The sequence below is a fragment of the Ptychodera flava genome, chromosome 14, assembly GCF_041260155.1.
Source record: "Ptychodera flava strain L36383 chromosome 14, AS_Pfla_20210202, whole genome shotgun sequence".
Taxonomy (NCBI): domain Eukaryota; kingdom Metazoa; phylum Hemichordata; class Enteropneusta; family Ptychoderidae; genus Ptychodera; species Ptychodera flava.
In genome coordinates, this window is record NC_091941.1 from 37,971,264 (window position 1) to 37,993,457 (window position 22,194).

The following is a 22,194-nucleotide window of genomic DNA, read 5'->3' on the forward strand; positions in this document are numbered from 1 at the left end:
TTGTCATAATTTCAACAAATTAGAATAGTAACACCCTTGCAAAGAGACAACCCAAATTTGAGAGCGATTGGGCTGGTGGTTTCAGAGAAGAAGAATTTTTACTGAAAATGAAAAAAATCACAAAAAAATTCAGCAAAAATACAAAATTAAGGATATCTGCACAATATTCATAAAACTGTATAAGGTTTACCTAAGGTACTTGCACACAAATTTTCAAAGCAATCAAAAAAGCGGTTCTTGAGTTATTAATTCTTAACCATTTTCACATTTTGTAAGCTCATTTGCATTATTTTGGCAATGCAGACTTCATTTGAACAAAATCTCATCTATAGCCCAGGATGCATCCACACACCAAATACCAAGCTGAAACGTGCAGCGGTTTGCGTGGTTTTGATGTTGACGGACATACTGTACGTACATACATACATACATACATACATACACACATACATACAGACAGACGCCATCGACTTCAGCCTATACGATAAACTCACATTGGTAAAACCAAATGTGAGCTGAAAACTCAGTTGATACAAATCCAAATTATGGCTCAGGACAAGGCAAAATCATAACAAAATGGCCATTAGGCAGCCATATTGCATCGGATTGTGAAACCAATTAACATACATATTTATGTCATAGGTCAATATCCTTGTACCAACTTTGAATAAAATCCGATGATACAAGTCTGAGTTATGGCTAAGAACATGAAAAAATTGTAACAAAATGGCCACCATGCGGCCATATTGGGGATCATATCGTGAAACAAATTGACATGCATATGTATGATACAGGTCAATGTCCTTGTACCAACTTTGAATTAAGTTGATTGAGATGTGCCTGCGTTATGGCTCTGTACATGAAAAAATTCATAACAAAATGGCTACACGGCAGCCATATTAGATCATATCGTGAAACAAATTGACATCAATTTGTTTCACGATATGATCTAATATGGCTGCCGTGTAGCCATTTTGTTATGATTTTTTCATGTACGGAGCCATAACTCAGGCACATCTCAACCAACTTAATTCAAAGTTGGTACAAGGACATTGACTTATATCATACATATGCACGTGCATATGTATGATATAGGTCAATGTCCTTGTACCAACTTTGAATAAAATTGGTTGAAATGTGCCTGAGTTATTGCTCTGTACATGAAAAAATCGTAACAAAATGGCCACAATTCAGCCATTTTAGATCATATCGTGAAACAAATTGACATGCATATGTATGATATAGGTCAATGTCCTTGTACCAACTTTGAATTAAGTTGGTTGAGATGTGCCTGAGTTATGGCTCCGCACATGAAAGAATTGTAACAAAATGGCCGCAAGGCAGCCATATTGGATCATATCACAAAACAAATCAATGTGCATATGTATGACACAGTGTTCTCCCTGAATAAGGTAACAGGGGCGTGGCGCTCTCTTGTAAATTCCGAGCGCCCCCTTGCCAGAAATGAAAAAGATTTATTTTTTTGAAACATAAAACAATAAAATGTACGGGAAAAAAAGTTGACAGTGATTTACAAGCAAAATGCGAGCGTGAGTGTCGATCCCAGCAGACTACAAACGTAATTCTCATCGATCTTGCAAATCTCGCGAGTTTGTGATGTCATCCGAGATCATAAGCCCATGTGCAACTCATCGTAGGCAGCCATATTTGCATGGCTCAGTCCGTAACGTTACGTTAGCCACGGTCCCTCCATAGGGACCGTGCATTAGGTAACCAACTTAGCTGAGTAAAGATGGCAAGGAGCTGGAGGGTAACCAAGGACAGCAGAGTACACTGAAGTTTTTATGGGAGGTTAGAATTTTGTTTGTGTATTCCTTCCCAAAGCAAAATAACCTAATGTTAGGCTCGGTCGGACGTGTAACGGTGTATGGGGATGAGAACACGTGAGTGTTATGGTGATAATTTTGACATCGATGAATAAATGTATGTCTCTAGACTCGCTATGTTTTCGTTTTCAAATGTAATCTTCATTGAAATCCGTGAACTGTAATAAAAGTTATGGAACACTGTTTCAGATCTCTTTTCCTTTGAGTTTTTTATACGAAAAAAAAATGCTCCCCAAGCCTGAGTTTTATGGTCACCATGATAATTTTGACATCGATGAATAAATGTATGTCTCTCGCTATGTTTTCGTTTTCAAAAAATGTAATCTTCATAATTGAAATCAGTGAACTGTAATAAAAGTTATGAAACACTGTCTCAGATCTCCTTTCCTTAGAGTTTTTATACGAAAAAAATCTGAAAAAAATACTCCCCAAGTGCCACCAAATAACACCATTTTAATCTCTGTTTTTCAAAAGCTCCAAAGGCACATCTTCGCCCTCTTATAAAAAAATCCTGGGGAGAACACTGTGACATATGAAGTAATCCTTGTACCAAGTTTGAATGAAATAGCTTCAGGCGTCTCTGAGATATCTGTGTGAACAGACGGACAGACGGACATGACCAAACCTATAAGTCCCCCGGACGGTGTCCATGGGGACTAAAAATCATGAAAATACTGCATAAAATTCACAGCTATTGGGGGTTTAAGGAGTCAAGTTTCTTTATGGGGCACTTTGTAGACAGGTGGTTTCACTTCCATCATGATCCCTGATGTAACGTTTAAGAGAAATTGTTCAAGGCAAAACTCTGTCTACACACTTATCACATGAACGGCTTTTCCTTGTTATGTGTCCTCATGTGATCTCTAAGACTTGTTTTCACTGTAAAACTTTTTCCAAACTCTTCACAGACAAGGGACCTAGTGGCTGATATAGCTCCGCTGTGTTTAATGTTGAGAATAGCTATTTTTGACACATGTTGATGAAGAAGGTGGAAATCTTTGATAGCTCAATGCAGTGGCCAGAAAAAAGTGGCTAAAATAGCTGCAAAAATACACAATTGAAGATTTCATCATACTTTGAATATATCACATAGGATCATACCTAAAGAACATGTCAACCAAAGCTTTCTGATGAGTAGTTTTTTGAGAATAAAATTTTCTGACCAAAAATGGCAACAATTGCCCCAAAAATAAAAATTGCAGATTTCATCATAATTTCAAAACAGCCAAATTTAGTTCATCTATAGAAACCTGTATACCAAATTTCAAAGCTGTTGGACCAGTACTTTTTGAGAAACACATTTTTTGACCAAAAATGGAAAAAATTGCCCCAAAAATTCAAAATTGCAGATTTCATCATAATTTCAATAAATATTATTAAGTTCATCTATACCCAATTTCAAAGCGATGAGTAGTTTTGGAAATACACATTTTTTGACCAAAAATGGCAAAAATTGCCCCAAAAATACAAAATTACAGATTTCATCAGAAATTCAATACACATTACTTAGCTCATCTGTAGAAACCTGCATACCAAATTTCAAAGCTATCAGACCAGTACTTTTTGAGAAACACATTTTTTGACCAAAAATGGCAAAAATTGCCCTAAATTAAAAAAATTGCAGATTTCATCATAATTTCAATAAATATCATTAAGGTGATCTGTAGGAACCTGTAGACCAAATTGCAAAGCTATCAGATGAGTAGTTGTGGAAATACACATTTTTTGACCAAAAATGGAAAAAATTGCCCCAAAAATACAAAATTACAGATTTCATCATAATTTCAGTAGATATCATTAAGTTCATCTATAGGGACCTGTATACCAAATTTCAAAGCTATCAGATAAGTAGTTTTGGAAATACACACTTTTTGACCAAAAATGGCAAAAATTTCCTTAAAAATGCAAATTTGCATATTTCTGCAAAATTTGAACAAATCTGAAAAAGATCATCCTTAGGGACATATGTACCAAATATCAAAGCTGTCTGACTGGTAGTTTTGAAGAAGAAGATTTTTAAAGATTTTTTTACCAAAAATGACAAAAATTGCCTTAAAAATACAAATATGCAAATTTCACCATGATTTGAAGAAATCTGACTGAAGTCACCTTAAGTAAACTGCATATCACATTTCAAAGCAATCGGACATGCGGTTTCAGAGGAGAAGGCAATTGTTGACGAACGACGACGACGACGACAGAAAATCAACCTATTTGATAAGCTCCGCGTCGCTGACAGCGGAGCTAAAAAATGGATGATTTGTATGTATCCTACTATGAGCTTTGAAAGTTCCGTTACATGTGAAACCCTTGCCACACACTTTGCAGACAAAAGGCTTCTCATCTGTATGTGTCCACAAATGAACTTTCAGATTTCCATTTTGTGTGAAACCCTTTCCACACACTTTGCAGACGAATGGTTTTTCATTTGTATGTATCCTACAATGAGCTTTGAAAGTTCCACTATGAGTGAAACCCTTGCCACACACTTTGCAGACAAAAGGCTTCTCATCTGCATGTGTCCACATATGAACTCTAAGATGTTGTTTACTATTTAAACCCTTGCCACACACTTTACAGACAAAAGGCTTCTCATCTGCATGTATCCACATATGAATTTTCAGATGTCCATTTTGTTTGAAACCCTTGCCACACACTTTACAGACAAAAGGCTTCTCATCTGTATGTGTTCTTATATGAACTTTCAGATTTCCATTTTGTGTGAAACACTTGCCACACACTTTGCATACAAAAGGCTTCTCATCTGCATGTGTTCTTATATGAACTGTAAGATGAGCATTTCGTTTGAAACCCTTGCCACACACTTTGCAGACAAAAGGCTTCTTATCTGCATGTATTCTTTTATGAACTGTTAGATGTCCACTTCGTTTGAAACCCTTGCCACACACTTTGCAGATGAAAGGCTTCTCATGTGTATGTGTTCTTATATGACCTTTTAGATGTTCGTTTCGTTTGAAACACTTGCCACACACTTCGCAGACAAAGAGCTTCTCATCTGTATGTGTTCTTATATGATTTTTAAGATTTCCAGTACATGTGAAACCCTTGCCACACACTTTGCAGACGAAAGGCTTCTCATTCGTATGTGTCCTCATATGAACTTTCAGATGTCCATTTTGTTTGAAACCCTTGCCACACATTTTGCAGACAAAAGGTTTCTCATCTGCATGTGTTTTTATATGAACTTTTAGATGTTCGTTTCCTGTGAAACTCTTGCCACACACTTTGCAGACAAAGGGCTTCTCATCTGTATGTGTCCACATATGAACTTTCAATCCTTCATTTTGTGTGAAACAGATAAATGGCTTTTCTCTTTTATGTGTGTTGATGTGGCATTTCAGACTTTCATCCTCTGTAAAACTCTGCTTGCAAACAAGTGGTGTTTCCTCTGTGTGAATCCTTAGATGCCTTTGCAGATGTTTACTCCTTGTGAAACTCTTTCCACACACTTTCCAAGTGAATAGCCTCATCTTTGTATATTGTTGCCACTGGTATGGTCTCTCTCAATTTCTGGTGTAATTACAACAACTTCTTTGTGTGTCAGACCTGAAAGCAAACAGACAAAGTTACAGAGATGATTGTTTGATCCAAAAACAGGAATAATTGCCCCCAAAAAACAAGTTTGCAATGTCTCATACAATTTAAACAAATCCGACTACACCATCCCTAAGAGCCTGCATGCCAAATTTCAAAGCAATATATAAGGACCAGCTGTTTTGAAGAAGCTTGGAATGTGAAAGGTTTAGGGACACTGCCACCAACTACAGATGATGGCGGACAACCACCTACATCTGATAAGCTGTGCGTTGCTGACAGTGGAGCTATCAAGTACAAAATTTAACAAAGTCTACATTTCTGCCCAAATACTAGTATCAATACTGGACATTAACTACAAAATGATGGGTAAAAATTGTGGAGGAGGAAAAAACAGGGGTCTACATTTTATCAAAATTTCATTGGCTAAAAGTCTACATGAAGTGAAAAAGGTGTGTGAAAATCATGGTGCAGTGCGTAAGACATGTTGCTTGTCCAAGCGAAGTGCCCTTTTATTGTCCCTTGCCAATCTTATCCCTATGCCTGCACAGACAAACATGCAGCAAGCCAAGACATGCGGTGAAGAGCTGTTTGGTCGAAAACTGTTTAAACCCGTGAAAATGAGGGGTTGAAAGCTCATTTCGCATGCATTTATGCAAATCGCATGCCACAGCAACTTAAGTTGTATGCAAATAAATGGAGAACGTAGCTGTCAATTATTTTGTGGAACAAAAGCCTGTCAACTGTTTGTTGTTCGAATCTTATGCATTTCACAACTAGAGAGCTATAATTGTATCTCCCCATTGAGTATTTAGCACCCTTCTTGAGTTAGATCAAACCAAATACAAAACCAAACCCTTCCTGCAAACATTCTGAACAATGTTTCCATGCTCAAGGTAGAAAGGAAATCTTACAGATTGAAAGATCAACTGTAACCCTGAAGGAACCCAAATTGTAAGTCATTAACATAAATCACCCTATTTATCAAACCCATATTATATTGTTCGCCATTACGCACGTCCACTCCGCGGAAACATCTCCTCGCTTTTGGGTTAGAGGAAGACCCAGGGGTTAGTGCTAAGGGTGCGGCAGCACCCTCAAACGTGTCCTGTTTCCCGTGGGTTGCGTCACTTGGCCACATACTTTTAACAACTAGGCAGTGTCGCACAATGCATACGGTTTTGACGTAGTCTTAACGACTTAGCTTTGCCATTAAAGGAAAGCGTGTACATAGTTTGGCCAGTTCAGTGCACAATTCGCTCGTTACTGTTACCGTTTCTTAACAGGTCCGTTGTGCATTTGTTAGTAAGGTGCAGTTTTGTACCATCTTGGCCCTGGCTAGTGCTAATGGTATATTCACTAGCTAAACGACAAATGGTTGGTGGCACTTCTACGTCGCACAAGCACAGCCTCTGTTGGGCTCTACCACTCCCACGTGATACAATGCATATGCATCCATTACTATAGTGACCTTATGGACCTGCCAAAGCTAAAGTGGGGTACAAACGAAACAAACAAAAATATGCTGCAACGGTAGAATATTTTATTCGGGAATAATTTACAATGTGTCAAACAATAAATCTCTGAGTGTGTGTCAAAGTCCGAGTATGTTACAAAAATTACAATCGGGGGATTGTAAAATATACATGTAATGCAGTGTTGAATCTAGAATGTGTTTTCGCGCCATTGACGCTATAATTTCTTCAATGGCCCTAAAAAAAGTTACCGAGGCGCCTGATGTGGTGCGTCTCTCAGCTCAGCCACAAAGTTAAGCGACAAATACTGATACTGACGTTGATAATCGGCATCGCGATGTTTTGTCTACAAGTAAAATAATTGACAGCTTGACATACAATGTTAAAAACAAGTAGTTTTTTTCAAGCCTGAGAAAACACCTACATCACAAATTGGCATGTCGCGATGCAAATCGATGTAAAAATAATTTTTCTGATTGGTTTTCAGTAAAAGTGTCTGTCTGTCATGATTTTCCATCCTGTAATTATTGACGCACTTGTCAACGATGGGCTCCATCCATGGATTGACTTTATAAAAGGGATCCTCCTCGCACCGACGCTGGCATCAAGCCTCATCGGGATCACGACGTGGATCGTTCTCTGGGTCGGCAAGATGAAAATACCGCATCAGCTGTTGAAAGCAACCATGGGTCATCACTGTCAAGATACCCTGGTTTTTGATAAATGGATCACTATAGACCAATAATCCTCCACTGATGCTTTACGGTCGACACCTATACAGACTAAGACGCCGATGAAGGCCTGCATCTCTCTGTAGTCTGTATGCCAGTTTTTATCAATCTTTCTAGCGATATGACGCTGGTGGTACACGGCATATTTATTGGTCTCGTCTTTTTCCAATCGAATCAGTTGAGGAGGAATGAACTTAAGAAGTACTTGATCTCAGGTGAGTGGCTCGGCAAGGTGAACATTGGTGCTTGTTCATATGCTCAAAAATCGGTCTCCTCAAAAAGGTCAGCATCAGTTATTTCAGACATACACCAGTCTGGGGGGGTGTCGTCCCCCGCCAACACAGCAGCAATATGTCATCCTCATCATCATCAGTGCTCCCACCACCTGCATATTGTCTTTCATAGAAATCATCATCCTCTGCCACATCCTCATCAACCTCTGAGTCCTCGTCCTCAGCGGTGAAATCACCATCGTCCAGGCGTTTTGGTCGAAACTCCCCAGTAGACGCATCAAGAACCATCTCAGGCTCATAATCAGGAGGACTATCCTGATCTCGCACCCTGCGCACGATTACTACGGCAGGAGGTGGCAGGTGATGATGAGGATGAGGTATCTTTTGCACTGGGCAGTGAAGATCCTCCAGTCACAGGATGAGGGCTCATGGTGACTGCAGTAGAGGATGTCTCTCCCGGAGCAGCCGATGGAGAACCACTGGCAGGTTGTGTCTCAGCATCACTCTTGATCGGCAATGAGGTAGTCTCTCCCGGAGGAGCCGGGGTAGCACCACTGGCAGCAGGTGTCTCATCATCACTCTCGACTGGTGCAGGGTTAGTTATCCTCTTACGTTTACCACGGGGTTTTGCCACCGGCAATAGCTTCTCTGTACAGGAGCGCTTCTTCCCTGACTTCTTACCCTTAGGGACATCATAGCGATCACTTACTACCACTACCAGTGGTAACCACCCAGGGACTCTGCAGAAGGCTTCTGTTGAAGTTGTCTGCTCTTCCAGTCCGTCAAGCTCATGTCTGGAACTGAGTAAACGGACTGGTGTGTCCCATGCACCTTTTAAAGCCACAGGGAAACAAAGCCGTAGACATGATTGGATGCAGCGGAGTTTATATATGCAGCCACCTGTTATTATAATGGACCTACGGCAATCAGTCCACCAACCGGCGCTGACATTCCTACCCGTTATGTAAATTAATGCCTGCCCGTACCATTTATCAATTTGCTAATAATATTGATCTGAAGTGCAGATTACAAATCACCTGACTGTACCCTAAGAAGTTTTAATCACCTTTCTATCATCCCCGGACTGAAATCTTGAAATTGTGCACATTTTGAGAAAATGACATCGTGCAATTCCATGCACAGCACCTGAGTTGTAGCATTCAGTGACAGTGGTTTGCGTATTTCTTTTTTCTAATATACTGCACAGTACTAGAGATTTCCAATAATACATCATGATTTGTGCCAACGTAGATTCCCCTGTGAAGTCTACCATGTCTCCCATGTGTAGACAAATTCCTGGACTAGTTGTAAAAATTCTAAAAACGTACTTTTAAGGACACCTTTCTTCTCAATTCCCATTTTAAAGGATTAAAAAAATTGTACTTCATTGAGAGAGGAGATAGCATTTTTGTAAATTTTCCACTGATTGTGTCCTCAGCCATACAGAATAAAGTGATGGAAAGTAGGGAGACTTGTTGCACCTATTTTATGAAACAAAAGGAAGTTGATTTTTTCCAAATAGAAAAGACAAAAGAAATTTATATGCTAACTTTTTTCAGAGAATGACCCCTTCAGTTGGTCATAACTTGCTTCCCAAAACTGACATTTGTAATACCTGCAGAATGTGACGTTTATGGTTATTTACCGGTTTCTTTGAAATTTGTACTACAATATTTCAACATACTTTTAATAAATATAATTAATCAATTATCTTGAGACTTCACATTATTGCTTTTATGCAGAACTGAAAAAGTTATAAGAAAACGAACGTCGTATGTACAAATCAAACAGGACTGTGGGTAATTTATTGTACTGTGATACTGTTTATGGTTTTGTGCAAGAATAAATGGTTCGTGGTAGCCAAAATGTCCTGACACATTAATGCTTCCAAGTTGCAGGTAAAAACAGCGTCACGATACATAATAGCATCGTCGTTTTAGGACGAGTTGATGGTACTATACTTTGGGCGAAGTGGTTTTAGTACGATGTGGTAAATTGGGGCGCAGTGGCGTTGGACAAGGTAGTACTTGGGACGAGGTGGTTTTGGTACGAAATGGTTTTGGGACGAAGTTGTGTGGAGCGAACTGGTTTTGGTGCGAAGTGTCTGGGCCCCGATCAGACAGTCATAAACATATCTGCACGACTGTTGAAATTCGTAATAAACGAGCATAAGGGGAGAACCATTTGATTTCTGGGGGGGGGGATATGGAGGATTTTGAGAAAAAAAAATTTGTCACCAGGTTAGAGAGAAGAAAAAAAAAATTGATCCTGTCATGGCCTGAGAAAAAAAAATTATCATAACAGACAGAAGAGAAAAAAAAAATTGTCACAATGCACCAGAAATAAGCAAAATTTGGAAACCTTATTCTCATGTATTCTTTGCCAGCGCCCCGCCATAGGCGGCGCAAATGTTTTACCACAAGCAATTCTTATGTTTCTTTTCCCAGCACTTATGATATAAGCATGCACTACATAGGTCTACTTTACACCTCAGTACACTCAATGTTTTCCTTCCCTTTTCTGACCCAAGAAATCATATTTCAGGATTTCTGTTGCAATATCTCAATGGCATAGGCACTATCTAAAGGGGACTATTTGACTTCTGTAAATTGTGAAAATTTAAAACACAAGACAGGAGTCAATAAACTAGTGTTAAAACCAATATATTATTTTCTCAATATAAATTTGTTAGAAAGATGTACCTTGACAATGAAAAATTGAGAAACAACAAATATAATGAAATACAATGTGTGAGCCTTGTTTTTCTGACCACAAACACCGGATCGCAAACATACCATATTCAGGATTTTCATTAGAAGCTGGCAACTGGAGAAATGACACAAGAAGGTCACAGATTTTCCGTTCCTGTATATTCGTTTGTCTTCAGTCTCTGGCAAACCGAACTGTTTTTCACATATTGTATTGTCATTGTTTGGTTGTTGAATATTGTGACTAAAAAAACTGATCATGCAAAAAATGTAAAAAATATCAGTGTTCAATGTCATTTGCAAACAGTTTTACCAAATGCAAAATAAACTGAAACTCCTCTCAGATTGCACCATTAAACACATCAATTTCTCAAAATTTCCAATACGAGAGGGGGAACCCCCCTCTCGTGCTCTCCCCCTTGGGGTATTCTAACAGTTTCACTTAGTAAACAAATTAAAAAAACTCTCAGATTGCACCAGAGTGCACCATTGCACACATCAATATCTTAAAAATTTCCATGCAAGATAGGGGAAAGCCCCTGTGACATTTCCCCCTAAGCCTCTCTCATGTTCCCCCCCCTGTACTTTCAAATTCTGCCTGGTCAGATATCCTAGTGAAAACCCTGTCATAATATCCATCCAAATTAAACAATATACAATATGATTATATACTGTGTGATCTTTTATATCTTTATTTTATTGTGACTTTGAATTTCATTTTGATGTGTTCACCTTTATTGAACCATCATGAGATAACTGATGATAGTCTAGCAGGGTACATCAGGATTTCAAAGGTCTTTACTGTTGCTGTATTTTGTAAATTTTACAATTACATGTATTGGTATTTAACTTTTCTAAGTGGGGGATCGGTCAAAATTTCAGAGTTAGAGAGGGAGGTTACTCAAATTCATCATGGTTGGCGAAGGGGGGAGGTCACTCGAAATTTCGGAGTTTCAGGCCGTAAATAATGACGGCTCCCATGAATACAACACATTACAAACTTGATGACCAATCTCATTATCTCTCTTTGATAGTTTAATTGTTCCTATTATGACATATGGCTGTGAAATATGGGGACATGAAATTAATGACAAATTTAACTTTCTCAATGATGTTAGTATATCTTTTTATAGATTTATCCTAGGAGTCTCTAAACATGCACCGTCTGATGGTGTTGTTGGAGAGCTGGGTAGATATCCAATTCACTTTATGGTGATAAAGCACATGCTCAAATACTGGCATAGATTAGTTTTATCAGATGACATCTTACTGAGATTTGCTTATACATCCAGGTTGAATTCAGATTGGTCTAATTATATACAAAGCATTTTGAACTCTTACAGTGGGAGTGATATATGGTCTTGTGTTTGCAATATCAATTCCACAGTTAATAATGTATATGATAGTTTATGTGAAACTTATGATCAAACATGGTTGAGAAATGTTCATAATGATACAAGGAAGTGTGGAATGCAGAGGAATAAGCTCCGAACTTACAGACTATTTAAGACAAAATTTGAATTTGAAAGTTACTTGCTAGATATAAGATCTTTTACCTATAGGAGGTGGCTGACAAAACTAAGAATTTCGGATCACAACCTACAAATAGAACTGGGTAGAAGGTCAATTCCAAAGTTCCTGCAAATGAAAGATTCTGCAAGCATTGTAAGTCTTTAGTTGAGGATGAATTTCACTTTGTAATAGAATGTCCAAAATACAGAGCTTATCGAGATAGTCTATTTTCATCCACTAGTTTGTATAATCCTGGCTTTCTTGATTTGAATGATAGAGAAAAGTTCATGTATATCTTTACTCACGAAAACAAACTACCTCTTGCCAAATTTATTTCTTGTACGTTAGTTCCTCCCCCAGCAGCAGCGTCATCCAGTGTTTGCTGAGTTTTGTAATTTTTGCCTTACCGCACTCCTTGAGTGTGTTGTTGAGCAATAAAGTAAAGTAAAGTAAAGTAAAGTAATAAAAAAAATTTGCACTGCTACTCCATTTGGAAAAAAAAAATTGATGCAGGTCTGATTGTAGAAAAAAAAAATTGCTGTCACTCTGACAGGAAAAAAAAATTTGCTCCCATACCCTCTTCCTCCATACCCCCCCAAAAAATCAAACGGTTCTCCCCTAACGTAAGCAGTCTCAATTAATAAAATGTGAACGTATCAAGTGTAACTTCTCTTGTTCTCAGATGGCCAAGTGACCAAGGGTAAGCTCGACAGTGCAGACGTCCGGGTCCTATACCGTGTGCTCACGTTCGGTTCACCTGTCACGCTCGTGCAAGCATGTATCCTTCCAATGATATAATATTTAAAGCCTCATCACTCCGCTCAAGGATTATCCTATTGTTTAAGTATTGGGATCGGGATGTTCATTGTGGAAATCCAGAAGCGAAGTGGTTAAGACATTCAAGGCGAGGGTGGGTGGGTGGGAAATTTTGACCCACCTATGCCATGAACATACATTCTACCTGATCAGCAATACCCCTAAATTGTTCGCAGTTCTTGCCCTCTTCCTCGGTGCCTAGCCAAGGAATGACACTGTATCTTGTCTTCACTAGCTTTTATATACTTCATGAATATTAATGAGATATCGCGGATGTATTTCGCTCAGTAATGAGGCTTTGAATAATATAATATTTAAAGCCTCATCACTCCGCTCAAGGATTATCCTATTGTTTAAGTATTGGGATCGGGATGTTCATTGTTTTCATCTTTGCCACGGTTATAACATTCCAATACTAACTTACATTCCACCCAAATCCTCCAAATCTTAAAAACTTTTCCCTTCACTCTCCCACAACTCATCCCAACCCTATACTTTATACCACACTTCCCAGCGCACCCCATACTCACACCCAAAACATACCAAATATATTATCATACATACAACCTTGAGTGCAGTTAATTCATCAAAAACTATATTTTACTTCCTTATATAACCTATACCACTAGGGCTAATACTAAATTATTTTCCACACCAAACAACTTGTCCATACATGTGACACTCAAATAGGTTATATTCCCCTCTGTCAGTATTCTATATTTTATATATCCTTCCAGTTGAAACTGAGTGTAATGATGTGTAGTGTTTTTATCCTAAATGTGTTCTATGCAATGCTAAAAAGCGACCGTAAACCCAGATAGCTGGTCCATGTCCTCGTAATTATCAGTTTCGACGATGCAGTCTGTTACTTCTCTAATCTTTTCTGCCGTAGCTCCCGGTGATGACACAGACAGCAATTTAGTGTAATGGTTAGCCATATTCTCTGTTCGCCATCCAACATGGTCCATCACTTGCTGAATACTAGCCCCAGCTAGAGACATGGTGATGGCACAGGCACTTCTAATACTGTGGTGTCTCCCCTTCATCAATGTTTAGTTCTTGTAGGTATAACTTTAGTCGTTGATAGACAACCTGCGAAGACAGTGATTTATTTTCCACATAGCCATCAGGGGTTGTTGGTCTAAAAAGGAAACCGGTACGCAATGAGTAACCAAGGGTCTCCGCTAGCTGAACATATTGCTCGAGTGTATTAATTGGACACAGCCTTATATTTTGACATCTTTCAATTGCAAACATATTCGTTCCGGCTCCACGTAAAGTCTTGCCAAACGTATGATTAAAGATCATGCCAGAATTATCTGGGAAACGGAGCACTTCCTGAGTTTTAACTTGTCCAAGATCCCCCGCCCTGTCACCTGAGAAGAATAAAATCTTGAAAAAAGCAAGATCCCTCGCATACATATACAGGAGTATCGTTGATGGCGCTGTTACCATCTTATCTAAGATGTGGTTAAAAACCTTATCTAATTTTGGCCAAAATAATGGTTTGGGTTGTTTGGGCGTAATATTCGCCTTAGCTTGCTCCTCTGATACCTTTTTCATATAACGTTGTACCATTATGGAATTTGCTGGATTTTGTGTGTGTTTACATTGATACTGTCGTATAGCTTCATAATAAGCTGACAACTTTGAAACCATATTCCGAATTGTACCCACTCTCAAGTGCCTTGGGCAGTCACATGGCATATGACCAAAACGACCTAAGTATTCGCAGTCAAATCGATGGACCTGTGTTCTCGCGTCTTTGTCTTTGAAAACAAGAAAACGAACTACATCTTGCGGACCCGCTAATAGTACTGACGTCGATGTTGGTAAGTTTGCCAAAAACAGTTCGAATTGCTGGATTAAGCGATCCTTCTGAACTTCATACGCAGATTTTTGGCCCAATAAATCAGAGATACGTTGATCAATCTCATCTAGCTTTATGGAATCATTATCAACCTTGGGCACTGGTGTCGGAATAGCTGATTGACATACGCCACATAACTTGAGGTTAGGTAAATTCAAAGCACCACAAATCCAGCACATCTGTTCACAAAAAATAACACACAAAAGATTAAGAAAGAATGTTTTATAACATTTTCAGCATTTATTACATATCATCTCAGAAGTAGTTGCCAGTACATGCAGTGACATTATCCCTGCAGTACTAGTATAAAATTTACACAACCAAAGATTATCACAATACAGACAGCTATAAGTAAAGTTTCAATCTGTTCACTATAATCCCTTATATGAAGGTTCGACAAATCGTAGTACAGTATTATGAATACTCAAATGAGATTACATAGAGATCACATGGGAGTGGGTGGTCAACATATCCTCCCCGTGAGGGCGCTTTAATAACATTCCTTTCCCCTTTATTAGCGAATTTTGTTACTTTTCTGGTTTCATGTCTAATCAATGGCCAGTATGATTTCAAAAAACGAAACCTAGGCACTAAGACTGTAGCATTGAGTTTACTTTCAATAATGTGCTTAATTACCGCTGGCACAAGTATAAATGGCGGGTATACATATATCCTTTCTTTAGGCTTAAAACTATGATGGAAGAAGTTAACTCCTTCACAACCCATCTGATAAAACCACGGGATACATAGCGGAGCAACCGCCTATTTGAGTAGCTCGCCATACCATCTACGTGATGTGGACCAAAGGTTCTGTCGAGCCTGTTCCACATGTCATCTGACAACATCGCATTGGTAAGCGACGTATCTCTCGATTGAGCATCAGCCTCATTGTTCTGAGATGAAACATGCGTCATAGTGAGTCGCACGTTACACTCAAAGCACAAATTAAATATCTTCTTTAAGATCTCATTAAGACCAAGTACACGGGCCCCTGGAACACCATTATGCCACGCTTGTACGACTGGCAAGGCATCCACGTACGCATCTACTCTCGTGTCACGAATATAATGTTTAATCGCAGTTAATGCCCTGAAAATCGCCTCGGATTCTTTCCTAATTATAGGCATACCCCTCCATTCCTCCTCCCACATATCACCCACCTCTATTTTCTGATTACCTAAATATGTTACAGCACCCCACCGAAAGCTACTTGAATCAGTAAAGATTGTTACACCCACATGTTTTTCCGTAGCCCAAGTGAATTTTCCCGACTTCTCAATAATCTCCTTCCATTGCTCAATTTCTTCCTTAAGTAGGCCTCTGACAGGTACAAGATTCTTTGCGTGTTGTGAAAACTTACTAGACGCTATAGCCATCTGCCGAATGTATAGTCGGGCGCATGGTATAGCTAGGGCAAAAGAAATACATTTTCCCATAGTTTTTGAATAGAGAGTAAGGGAACGGCCCGCCTTGCTAAAATCTGATCAACCAACGTGAGGAATTTCCTTTTTTTTGCATCAGGGATAGAAAAGGATTGAGACTCCGAATCCACCGTCAAGCCTAACATTATGAGAGATGTGGTAGGATACAACACACTCTTCTCTAGTGCTAAGAAATATCCCGACTCTATTGCTAATTTGCAAAGTATATAAGCCGCAGCTTGGGCTCTTTTAAGTGGGTTCCATGCAACAATTGCAACCATGTGATCTTGCCGTGGTATTAACCCCCCACCATGCCTATCATCAATATATTGAATACAGGGGACCCCAAGTAATCTCGCAAAATTGGTAACACAATATCCCAATGTATGGTATACATACGCAGACAGTTTCCAACCAAAAGGCAATGTATTATTTATATACCATACTCCCGCCCATTGAAAACCTACATACATTCTGTCACATTGATTAACTAAAATATGGTCGTACCCACTCTTGTCGTCACATTTAAAATGATAGTCGTTACGTTCTAAATATCGAGAAACTTCAATCAAAGTATCCAATTGGAAAGGTATATCCCTAATCCACAAGTTGAGATACCGCATGTCTATGCACATTCTTGGCTTGGTAGGCTCTACAGTAATGGGCATGACTAACAAGGGAGGTGGATCCTGACCTACAATACCCCATACTGACACTGCTCCTGACATTATTCTATCACTAATAGTTTTTGCTATGAAAGCACCATATTCTTTACAGTTCTCGTTATTACGAAAAACTCTGCGGCGGCAATGAGTGGTCATACTTTTCCCCTTTAAATTGTCCTTTAAAGTGAACGAAATATTCAGAAATACGGATCTGATGACGAATCCAGTCTATAATCTGTTCCTTATCCTCAATTGTTTGAACAAGTTCATTCCACTTGTCAATATGTTTATGGACCTCACCAGCTACAAATTCTGAGGGGTTTCTGAACGCCAGGTCGTCAGGGGTAGCAAAGGTCTCTCCACAGGCAACAGACTGTACACTCGGCAAACTACAACCATCATTGTCCCGTCGAGGGGCGCCTTCTATGGTCACCCAATTATAGTGATTACGTTTTACCACTGTCGGATCAACTGGATATTGTAACTCCCATTCTGGTACATCAAACTGAAACAACAAACACGCACGACTAAATTATACTTATGCAGAACACGTATCCCACAGAAGGCCCCCCAAGACAGGACCATGCGAATGGCAGGTTGCAAAAAGCAAAGGGCCTAAGTGAGGCCCCCTGTCAAGGAAGTCTAAATGAGACACTAACACACTAAGCGTATACAGTTGACATTTTTTTTTTTTTTTATTTATTTACAATGGCATCTGCCAAGGGAAATTCTCACAATACACAATGACACATTCTCTTGTGAAACTCAATGTTCATTTTGTTTTTCTCTACACTCACGAGCAAAGTGGCCAGGCTTGCCACATGTATAACATTTAAGCTGTCTTTTGGGAAGTCTAAAAGTAGAACCTGCCCTCTGGTTATATGGTTGAAAACGATAGTAGCTACGAGCACCGAATGAATTACTAGCATTACTATTGGCGAACTTGGCAACCTTGGCAGCAATTTCTTCCTCCTCTTTATTCCCAAGTAATAACACTATTAAACGGCCAGCATCGGATCCAAAATCATTTGCTTCAAACTGCGCTAACACGGCCCTAAACCGTGCTAATTTAGGGTGGGCTACTCTAGTAGCTCTATCCACTAGTGTACGAAGTGCATTCGTTATTTGTAGCCGTGACGTATAAGAGGATGGTGTATGGGCTATCTCCATCAACTTTTGAAGAGCATCATCCACGTTAGCCCCGCCAACAGCTTTCTCCATTTCTTCCACTTTCGTCACTAAGTCATTAAATTTTGATTGCATCTGAAAAAATACAAATACGCCATAGTTCATCAATTGCAAGTCCAAATATTTACGACTATCCTGCAATCACCAGCCACCGCAGTTACAGAACGATATATATTTTATGTTTCCTTTTTTTTCACAAAATTTGGCACTTACTTTTCATGTACTGTGCCCGCAAAAAGTTGGCACTTACTTTTCATACACTATGCCCACAAAAATTGGCACTTACTTTTCATCCACTGTGCCCACAAAAATTGGCACTTACTTTTCATACACTATGCCCACAAAAATTGGCACTTACTTTTCATCCACTGTGCCCCCAAAATTGGCACTTACTTTTCATCCACTGTGCCCACAAAAATTGGCACTTACTTTTCATCCACTGTGCCCATAAAAATTGCCACGTAAATTTTTAATCCACTGTGCCCACAAAAATTGGCACTTACTTTTCATACACTATGCTCACAAAAATTGGCACTTACTTTCATCCACTGTGCCCACAAAAATTGGCACTTACTTTTCATCCACTGTGCCCACAAAATTGGCACTTACTTTTCATCCACTGTGCCCACAAAAATTGGCACGTACATTTTTAATCCACTATGCCCACAAAAATTGGCACTTACTTTTCATCCACTGTGCCCCCAAAAATTGGCACTTACTTTTCATCCACTGTGCCCACAAAAATTGGCACTTACTTTTCATCCACTGTACCCACAAAAATTGGCACGTACATTTTTAATCCACTGTGCCCACAAAAATTGGCACTTACTTTTCATACACTATGCTCACAAAAATTGGCACTTACTTTCATCCACTGTGCCCACAAAAATTGTCACTCACTTTTCATCCACTGTGCCTACAAAAATTGGCACTTACTTCTCATCCACTGTGCCCACAAAAAATGGGCATTTCCATCAACTGTGCACCCACAAAAAATTGACACTTTCATTTTTTTTTTTTTTTTTTTTTTTAAACGGCGCTACAAATATTTTGGCATAAAAAGTTACTCACTAGGGCCCACAAAATTCACACATGGTAAGCCGTACAAAAGCTATTCACCCGACTATTCAAGCAAGAAAAGAATGTTGAACTGCGACCCCCTCCCTCAAAACCAATACAACAGTGTACTAAAAAGAAGGGATAAGAAATAAATGTCCAAAAAACACGAACTTCCAACCGGCCTAACATATCAAAATCACCTATAAAACTATCCTGTCTAGGAAAATGGGACCACACCCTGCCACGAACCAATTCGAACACAATCATGTAAAACGGTCATTGTGGCTGTGATGAAACACACATGACACCTGCATTCTATGGCAAATATTACACCTGTAGAAAACGGAAAATGTACAACTATGCATACCTGCTTTTCTTTATCCTCTGTCACTGTAACATTCGCTGAGGCAGCTGCAGCTACTGCTGGTCCTGCAGGTTGCATGGTAAGAGTACTTGTACGAGTTGTCTTTTGCGGACCCTGGGTACGGCTTGTACTGGGAACGGGCTGACTATGCGCCTGTACGAAAGAAGCACCTGCATCGCTCACGGTACTTGTAGTTCTTGTAGTGCTAGTGGTTGTAGTTGCAGCTTCCATGCTCGCTTGTCGGTGCCTAGCCAAGGAATGACACTGTATCTTGTCTTCACTTAGCTTTTATATACTTCATGAATATTAATGAGATATCGCGGATGTATTTCGCTCAGTAATGAGGCTTTGAATAGTAGTAGTAGTAGTACCCTCACCCCTCCCGAATTTGAACACAGGCACCACCGTAGTTAAAGTGCTTTTAGTGCAAAACTAAAAGCGTAATCAACTATGGTGGTGCCTGTGGGTTTGAATAGTTGCACTTTTTACTCGGTTGTACGTGGTTTTACACACAGTCGCTTGTGGTTCGATACACAGCTTATGCAATGCCAACTACTGCCATATCGGCGCGGCCATCGCCGTGTATCGAACCCCAATCGACCGTGGTGTGAAAAGGTCACGCACTTTTCAAGTTCTTACCTCGTCAATCACATCCTCGCACTGAACGCCGTTGACAACGCTCGGTTAGACCACAGTCGCTGGAGGGACGTGTAGATATACTGTCGCTAGTACCCTGTGCCTTTCCTTTCCTTTTTTTATTGGTGTAGCTTCTCGCACATACGGGAATGGGGCGGTTCTCAAGCGAAGTGCAGCGCCGCGCCGGAGGGACTATGGCTAGACGAGAGTGCGGATGATCGACCGGGATCGGGCGCACCGAAGGCGCGCGAAGGCACGAAGTCGAGGGTCCGAAGCCGCTGCGCCCTCGCCGACATTAGAGGAGAAAACTGTTGTTTTCGAATCTCTGTTCACGATCCCTCGCAGATCAATCCATTTAGCATCCCGTGAACAGCGGCGGCGATTCAGACTTGTGAATCTACAAACAGTAACTGATAATGATACAGACACTGACACATATTTTCCAAGTGACACGATCTGATAGAGTGTGCACAACATGGGAATCACAATATCAATTAAAGTAAGTTTGAATTGAGTGATTTCCAAAGTTTCACACCCACTGAGCATCCCAGAAATGTATGACTGCCGTATTAATCAGCCTTGAAGCTCCGTGATTAGCTGTGACTTTTGGCTATTTCTAGTACGTATATTTTTGTTCTGCTTATTAACTACAGTGTCTGGTTCAAATCCTTGAGGTATGGTGAAATGACCAGTATTCAGCTTACTAACACAGCTTATATTTTCACAGTCACCATTTTTTTGAAACTGAATTCAAGTCATTGCACATGTATGGACTTTGCTTACAAGCAATACTCAACATACCGATATGCTATAGGGAGTTGGACAAGAAACAGCATTTGATACACAGAACAAGAAAACTAAAAGTATTACCAACAGTTAGTACAGCAAATATAATGTAAAAAAGTCAGCAGTTCTATCACAGTTTACACACATTTCAAACTTTTGACTTTGGAGGGGGGTCACAAGGTAGAAAGGGCATTAGGGGAGGGTCATATTTTAGAAAGTGGTATCAGGGGGAGGGAGGCGGGTCACATTTTACATGATGTCCCACCCTCAATTTCCTCCGGTCCACCCGTCTCGTTATAACTGAACGTTCCCGAAGGACGTCGTTACGCCTACTTTGGATACGCCGGTGGGTGGGGGGGTGCTCTTTTCGACAAGATAAAGCCTATGTGGACAAATCAGTTTGGTAACACGCGAAATATTTTCTCATGCCAAGCCTAATTTAATATTTAAGATTTGACAATAGGTAATTCCTGTCACATTGCTGTGTTTTCAGAAGAAGAACAGCAATTATGAGCGGCTACTATCCTCATCGTGTATGCCTTCAGGTGACATAGCAGGATGTCAGATTGGAACATAGCCATAGAATGTGAGACAGACCGACAGGTGCATAACAACGTGGACAGGGCAGGAACATCAATGAAGATATCTCCTTTCAAATAAACTCGCTGTCACTTACTTGTACCACAGGGGACACGTGCTTGTTGTTTATTTGTGTCTGTTTGTTTGTGTGTATGTTTGTGTTTGTTTATTTGCTATTTTTAATAAAATAACAGCGAAAAGCTGTTTTGTTAATATTTGTCAATAAAGAGCAGTTTATTTGTTTATTTATCGGTTTATTTATTTATTTGTTTGTTTGTTTGTTTGTTTGCTGATACGTATTTCCGATGGTTAGGGTTAGGGTTAGGCTTAAGTTAGGGTTAGGGTTAGGGTTAAGGTTAGGCTTAAGTTAGGGTTAGGGTTAGGGTTAAGGTTAGGCTTAAGTTAGGGTTAGGGTTAGGCTTAGGCTTATTCAACCCCTCTATATATTGAGTCTCAATATATAGAGGGAGTGAATAAGCCTAACCCTAACCCTAACCCTAACTTAAGCCTAACCCTAACCCTAACCCTAACTTAAGCCTAACCCTAACCCTAACCATCGGAAATAGAGCTATGGCCAGTAGTTGGTAAAAATGCACGTTTCACATTGTTGAAGCTATCGTGCTATGGGGAGTTGTATGCCATTGTACATTATAGAACCCAAACGTGTAAGGCAAACGTGCATGACTAAACACTGTAAAAGTCTGCACGTTAAACATTTTAGACACGTTAGGTCCGTACACGTTAGGTTT

General features: G+C 39.6%; 2 protein-coding genes across 2 annotated transcripts; both read right to left on the reverse strand.

Moving 5' to 3' along the window:
* Positions 1-1,082: 1,082 nt before the first annotated feature.
* On the reverse strand, positions 1,083-20,195 carry LOC139150381 (zinc finger protein 227-like). Its single transcript, XM_070722720.1, has 2 exons — positions 20,069-20,195; positions 1,083-5,414 (listed from the first exon to the last, which is right to left on the reverse strand). The coding sequence occupies exon 2, from the start codon at positions 5,336-5,338 to the stop codon at positions 4,058-4,060; it is 1,281 nt and encodes a 426-aa protein (XP_070578821.1). The 5' UTR covers positions 5,339-5,414; positions 20,069-20,195; the 3' UTR covers positions 1,083-4,057.
* Positions 17,505-20,222, reverse strand: LOC139150382 (uncharacterized). Its single transcript, XM_070722721.1, has 3 exons — positions 20,084-20,222; positions 19,448-19,691; positions 17,505-18,096 (listed from the first exon to the last, which is right to left on the reverse strand). The coding sequence occupies exons 2-3, from the start codon at positions 19,673-19,675 to the stop codon at positions 17,599-17,601; spliced, it is 726 nt and encodes a 241-aa protein (XP_070578822.1). The 5' UTR covers positions 19,676-19,691; positions 20,084-20,222; the 3' UTR covers positions 17,505-17,598.
* Positions 20,223-22,194: the final 1,972 nt, after the last annotated feature.

Excerpts from the sequence above, each read along its gene's own strand:
- LOC139150381 (XM_070722720.1), bottom strand. The coding sequence starts at position 5,338 with ATGAGGCTATTCACTTGGAAAGTGTGTGGAAAGAGTTTCACAAGGAGT.
- LOC139150382 (XM_070722721.1), bottom strand. The coding sequence starts at position 19,675 with ATGGAAGCTGCAACTACAACCACTAGCACTACAAGAACTACAAGTACC. Across the intron at positions 18,097-19,447 it reads CAGAGGATAAAGAAAAGCAG|ATGCAATCAAAATTTAATGA; the intron begins GTATGCATAGTT and ends GTATTTTTTCAG.